Source organism: Orbicella franksi, chromosome 9 (genome assembly GCF_964199315.1).
Source record: "Orbicella franksi chromosome 9, jaOrbFran1.1, whole genome shotgun sequence".
NCBI lineage: Eukaryota > Metazoa > Cnidaria > Anthozoa > Scleractinia > Merulinidae > Orbicella > Orbicella franksi.
In genome coordinates this window covers 12,226,364-12,232,841 of record NC_138153.1, presented here as the reverse complement: position 1 = coordinate 12,232,841, position 6,478 = coordinate 12,226,364, and the positions used below count along the sequence as shown (strand labels likewise).

The following is a 6,478-nucleotide window of genomic DNA, read 5'->3' as shown; positions in this document are numbered from 1 at the left end:
GGAGCGCTGACGTTTTCAATAAAGTGCGATAAAATGTATTTCTTCTTACGCATTAGGAAAAGAGAAACAATACATCCCTTTAACATTTTTTTCAACACACTTTTAATATGGCAAAAAGCAACTTTATACGTCGGTTAATTTATGAAACGCGTGGGTATATTATTACGTATATTACACCTGAGTTTCAAGAACTATTTAATTGTCCTTCGAATTCCAGGAACGCTGGCTATATAGCTTAACATAAGTTAGGAGAAAATGCGTCCTATTAAAAATTTCAACAGTATTTCCCTAAAACAGTAACTTGGCAAACTATATACAGAAGAACTTTTGCCTTTAAATTAAAAAAAAAAGGATCGAACTGAACCCAAACTTAACGTTTCATTACACACAAGTTGTGAGTGGATACTTCACGGAGCATAACCTGCATTTAACAGTACAGCACCACACGAACTTACATCTACACATGACTTGCTTGTAATGTTCTACTGTTCGGTGTCGCAGATTACAAGAGTTACAAAGAGATCTGCATTCTTCGGTGGATGCATTTTCACTTTGGCATGTCCTTCCCAGCATTCCAGGGGAGCCGGCGGTCGCGTTCCGTGCACAGTAGTCTGGGGACGAGTCGAGGTAAACCAGTTTCTTTTCTTTTTTAGCCACCAGTCTGTCTCGGTTGTTGTCCCGTTTGTGAAGCTTGTTGTTCAGGAAGGATACTCGGACAGCTGCGCGGTATTTCTGTTGCAGTTCTGATCCAATGACGTTAAAAAGGGCCAGCTGCTTCCAGCAGGTTTTCAAATTGCAACTCCCTGTAACACCGTGACACTTGCGTTCTTTTCTGAGATTCGCTCGAACAACCTGTTATGAGACGAGAAACACAAGATGTAAAAATTACACCCCCAAAGAGTAAAGTGGCACTTTATCAATGTTGATGACGGGACGACTAAATCCGTTTGATCATTAGGACCATTAGCCCAAAACAACTACATTCCCATTGTAAATTCTTGTTAAATCTTTCATGTGTATCTTAACATAAGAACAAGGTGGATATAAATCACGTCCCTTGTCCGCTTTCTGACAAAAAAGTTAATAAATTTTCAACAAAAAACCTCTACGACCGGACAATCCCCCGCAAAAGTTCGATTCTTTCCCCTTTATAATTGAACAATGTCTCTTCTCCGCCTCTTGAATACTGATAAGAATACCAGCTGATTTGCTCGGACCTCACTGTAACATACATGAAACATAGACACTTGAGCGAATTCGCGCATCCTACTTCTAAATGTTTAAAGCTTCTGTCGTTACAATGAAATTTCACTTCTTTATTTTAGGAACAAGGTCACGATTATAACTTTTGAAAGTAGACACAAACTTTGATTTATAACTCGCGACCCAGACCGAGATTGCGCTAAAGGACACTCTATTGCAATTGACGCCATTCAACATTTCTCCGACTGTTTGGTTTATGGCCGAAAAGTAATTCATAAAATTAATTCAGGTCTTTCTAAGATTGCATCGTTTTATACATTAATGATTTGAAGACGGTTTACCTTTCTTCCTACTTCGTTATTATGCAGGTTAAATGCTGTGCGGGCGTCGTTTCCCTTCTCAAGTTTGTCAATAAAGCGTCTCGTCTCCTTCTCTCCAAACTTGATGTCGTCACTGCAGCCTCCCCACTGCCAGCCGCTGTTTGCTTTTGGTTGTTTTCTGGTCTTGCCGCACTTACATCCGGGTATTCTGTTCTGGCTGCACTGATGAGTAAACTCGTGTGTGATGGCGGCTGAACTGATGGCGTGAAGGAAAGCTGTTTCTCGAGTGGCTGAAATGAAATGACGATGACACATAATTAGTATGGGTAATCAAGCGATGACGAGTGAAACAAGGAGAAGATTTCGCCCGGGTTTTGTCAAAATTCCAGTAATTTTCAGAATACAGTAAATGGTTTGAACCCAGGAGTATCAGTAGTTCGTATAGTGTGATCGTCCGGGTGAGTGTAGTTCTGAAAAGAACTGTTGTTGGTGACTGACGTTTCGACAACCTGAGCGGAAGTCATCTTCAGAGTCAAGTGAATAGTGTTTGTCAGTCGATGATGTTATAAGTCTGGTCCGTTGAACGTGATTGGTCAGTATAGCCATGATGGTATTGGCTGAAAGACTCGTGTATAGTTTGTCATCAGTCATTGGTGGGTTTCGATCCGTCTATTGTTAGTCAAGTAGGTCGGTTTTGGTCCGTGTATTGTTAAGTCGGTCTGTTAGAAGTCCGTTTGTCGGTTTCGTTTCTGTCGTGGATAAGTCGTTTGTAAGGCGCCGGTAGTTGTTGACATCTGTTAAGAGGCGTTTGTTCTAGGTTAGTGTACCAGCTTTCCAGAGTCAGTCGTTGAAAATAGTTTGTACTGTAGGTTAAGCACTGAGCAGAGTCCCAGTCAATGTTGTGGTTTGTCAGTTGATGATGTACAGCAATGTGATTGTTGGCATCACCATTTCTCGTGGCTCGTTTGTGTTCAGTCAGTCTCGTGTTAAGGTTTCTGCCAGTCTCACCAATGTAGGAAGCCTGGCAGTCGGAGCATTTGATCTTGTAAACTGCTCCCTGTCTGTCGTTAGGTTCGTCTCTGTCTTTCACGTTGGTCAGTAAGTGTCGTAACGTAGTTGTAGGTTTGTGCGCTACACGAATGTTGTAGGGCTGTAAGATCCGCGAGATGGTCTCAGAAGTGCCCTTAATGTAAGGTATAGTCACTGTAGTAACAGGCGTAGGGTTCCTGTTCGTAGCGTCAGCTTCAGTAGGTCGGTAAATGTTTCGTCTAATAAAGTCAGCGTTGTAGTTGTTTTTGTGAAAAACACGTTCAAGGTATCTGTTTTCGTCACGTAAGCTGTCCGGTGTGTCACAAACTAGTTGCGCTCGTCTCGTCAAAGTCTTTATAGTCGTGGCTTTGTGTGAAGTCGGGTTGTAGGATGATTCGTCAAGTAATCTGTCGGTATGCGTCGGTTTTCTGTACACTGTCGTTCGTAGTTCGTTGTTGTCGCGGCTTACCAAACAGTCTAGAAAAGGAAGTTTTCCATTTTCTTCGATCTCTTTAGTAAACTGGATGTCGGCGTTCTGTTCGTTTAGGTGGTCGTGAAAATCGTCAATTTCGTCTTTGTGAACGGCGGTAAAGGTGTCGTCAACGTAGCGTAACCAAAGCGGTATCGTTTGTCGCCAAGTTGCAAGGGCGCGTTCCTCCACGTGTTGCATCACAATTTCTGCGACAACAACAGAAACAGGCGACCCCATTGCTGTTCCATGCAACTGTTTGTAGTGTTTACCGTTCTACTGAAAGTAAGTCGATGTAAGGCAAAGGTTCAGTAAGTCCATGATGTCTTCTGTAGGTAACGGTAGTTTAACAGTAGATTGTTGTATAGCGGTCTCGGTACACTGTAATGCCAATTGAAGTGGAATACTGGTGAACAGTGATTTCACATCAAAAGACACAAGTTTGTAGTCGTCAGGTATCTGTACTGTCTTAATAGCGTCAATAAAGTTCTCCGTAGATTGTAGTTTGCGTCTTGATTTGTCAGTAAGGGGTTGCAGTATGGTCGTCAAGTACTTAGATAGTTGATACGTAGGGGACCCACAGAATGACACTATAGGTCGCATCGGTATACCAGGTTTGTGCAGTTTCGGTAGTCCGTAAAGTTTCGGTGGTTGAGGTACTGAGCACCTCCGTCGATAGTAGCGTTGAGTGTCAATAGCGTCAGTCTTTTTAAGCGTAAGTATTTTGCTGTTAAGTTTACGTTGAAGTGCTGGCGTCGGGTCGCGTTTAAGTTCTTCGTAAGTTTGTTTGTCGTTAACGAGTGCGTCCATTTTGTCAAAGTAGTCAGTCTTGTCCATAACAACAGTGACACGTCCTTTGTCGGCTGGTAGTATGACAATGTTGTTGTCGTTTTTCAGTCGTTTCAGTGCTTGCTGTTCGTCTTTTGTCAAGTTATTGTCAGGTATAGAGGCTGATTGTACCGTGGAAGCAATTCTGCTTCTGATGTTATCCTTGGCAGATTCTGATAAGTCTCGCTGACGAGACAGAACCGCCTCAACACTAGATACAATAGACTCGGTCGGTATCCGTTTAGGCGTCCCTGAGTGTTTTAGTCCGTAGGACAGTACGTGAGTCTCGGTTTTGTCTAAGGGATGGGAAGAAATGCTTTGGTTACGCTACGTTGACGACACCTTTACCGCCGTTCACAAAGACGAAATTGACGATTTTCACGACCACCTAAACGAACAGAACGCCGACATCCAGTTTACTAAAGAGATCGAAGAAAATGGAAAACTTCCTTTTCTAGACTGTTTGGTAAGCCGCGACAACAACGAACTACGAACGACAGTGTACAGAAAACCGACGCATACCGACAGATTACTTGACGAATCATCCTACAACCCGACTTCACACAAAGCCACGACTATAAAGACTTTGACGAGACGAGCGCAACTAGTTTGTGACACACCGGACAGCTTACGTGACGAAAACAGATACCTTGAACGTGTTTTTCACAAAAACAACTACAACGCTGACTTTATTAGACGAAACATTTACCGACCTACTGAAGCTGACGCTACGAACAGGAACCCTACGCCTGTTACTACAGTGACTATACCTTACATTAAGGGCACTTCTGAGACCATCTCGCGGATCTTACAGCCCTACAACATTCGTGTAGCGCACAAACCTACAACTACGTTACGACACTTACTGACCAACGTGAAAGACAGAGACGAACCTAACGACAGACAGGGAGCAGTTTACAAGATCAAATGCTCCGACTGCCAGGCTTCCTACATTGGTGAGACTGGCAGAAACCTTAACACGAGACTGACTGAACACAAACGAGCCACGAGAAATGGTGATGCCAACAATCACATTGCTGTACATCATCAACTGACAAACCACAACATTGACTGGGACTCTGCTCAGTGCTTAACCTACAGTACAAACTATTTTCAACGACTGACTCTGGAAAGCTGGTACACTAACCTAGAACAAACGCCTCTTAACAGATGTCAACAACTACCGGCGCCTTACAAACGACTTATCCACGACAGAAACGAAACCGACAAACGGACTTCTAACAGACCGACTTAACAATACACGGACCAAAACCGACCTACTTGACTAACAATAGACGGATCGAAACCCACCAATGACTGATGACAAACTATACACGAGTCTTTCAGCCAATACCATCATGGCTATACTGACCAATCACGTTCAACGGACCAGACTTATAACATCATCGACTGACAAACACTATTCACTTGACTCTGAAGATGACTTCCGCTCAGGTTGTCGAAACGTCAGTCACCAACAACAGTTCTTTTCAGAACTACACTCACCCGGACGATCACACTATACGAACTAATTTTCAGAATCTTAAGGCGAGGGAAATTATTAGAATTTTGACAAACTGCAAGTGAAATTGCTTTTTAATTTCAGGGCTATACCATTTGATTACCTTTTACTATCATGGGCGACAAATTACGCTTACGATCGCGGGCTTTTACTTGTTTATTGTATCGACAAATTTCACACCAAACCTTGTCATGGCAGCTTTTGTAATTTCACTGGTGTGAAATTAGAGATTAAGATAAGATAAGATAATTTATTTACACATACAGATTAACGCTGAAATTTGGCACCAAAATTAAAGGAGTGATTTGTCGCCCATGATAAGGCTCGTAATACTACATGGACAGAACAAAAATCCGCGGGAAAGAGATCAATTAGGCTAAAATACTAGTAAGAAGAAGGTGCAAGGTAAAAATGCGCAGTGGCTAAAGCACCGTTTTGCCACTTCTCATCTCTGGTCAACTTCATAAATGTGTTTTTTAAAGGTATTTCCAAACACAAATTAGTTCAAAAGACACGACCAAGTCAGCTATATCAGACTCTTTTCTGGACTGAATGCCCGCGATGCGAATTATTCTCAATTTTCTCAGACGAAACAAGTGATAATATAAAGGTCGAAATGTCAATTACACGATAAAAAATTATACCGTGACTTTTTTACACTCTTCACGTTCAATAAAAGAAAAACAAACGCGCTTAATATATAACCGAGAACATACTCCTATGTGGAAGTCAGTTGTTTCACATTACAGGGCTAAGAAAAATTAACTCGATCTTACCGTGAGTCAAAGATGTTTTAACAAAGATGGGCAACTGTTTGTAGACGATCTTGTTCCCCAACGAACAGTTCCAGACCTCGTTTTTAAACTGTTGCTGACACTCCGTCAATCCACGCTGGCCTCCCTCTCTTACGATGCGCAAAAACAAAGGATAATTCTGAAAACGAAAGAAAGACTCACTTCATTTAGGCTGGTTTAGACTAGCACGTAGACGTAAGTAACATATAAACAAACGCAGTAAGATGTTGATAGTTGGCACCTTTTGTTAGGGTCAGAGTCAAACTGGGATTGCTAGAAATTTTAAATTAGGTTCCAAAGGAGTTTTGCGTTT

General features: G+C 42.1%; 1 protein-coding gene across 1 annotated transcript; it reads right to left on the bottom strand.

The window, feature by feature from the left end:
* Positions 1-155: 155 nt before the first annotated feature.
* On the bottom strand, positions 156-1,916 carry LOC145496597 (protein Wnt-8b-like). The gene is made up of 2 exons (XM_081476301.1): positions 1,545-1,916; positions 156-852 (listed from the first exon to the last, which is right to left on the bottom strand). The coding sequence occupies exons 1-2, from the start codon at positions 1,836-1,838 to the stop codon at positions 382-384; spliced, it is 765 nt and encodes a 254-aa protein (XP_081332427.1). The 5' UTR covers positions 1,839-1,916; the 3' UTR covers positions 156-381.
* Positions 1,917-6,478: the final 4,562 nt, after the last annotated feature.

What these genes read in the sequence shown, in the direction of transcription:
- LOC145496597 (XM_081476301.1), bottom strand. Translation starts at nt 1,838, where the DNA reads ATGTGTCATCGTCATTTCATTTCAGCCACTCGAGAAACAGCTTTCCTT. An exon ending in ATAACGAAGTAGGAAGAAAG is followed by an intron (nt 853 to 1,544) that starts GTAAACCGTCTT and finishes GTCTCATAACAG; the next exon opens with GTTGTTCGAGCGAATCTCAG.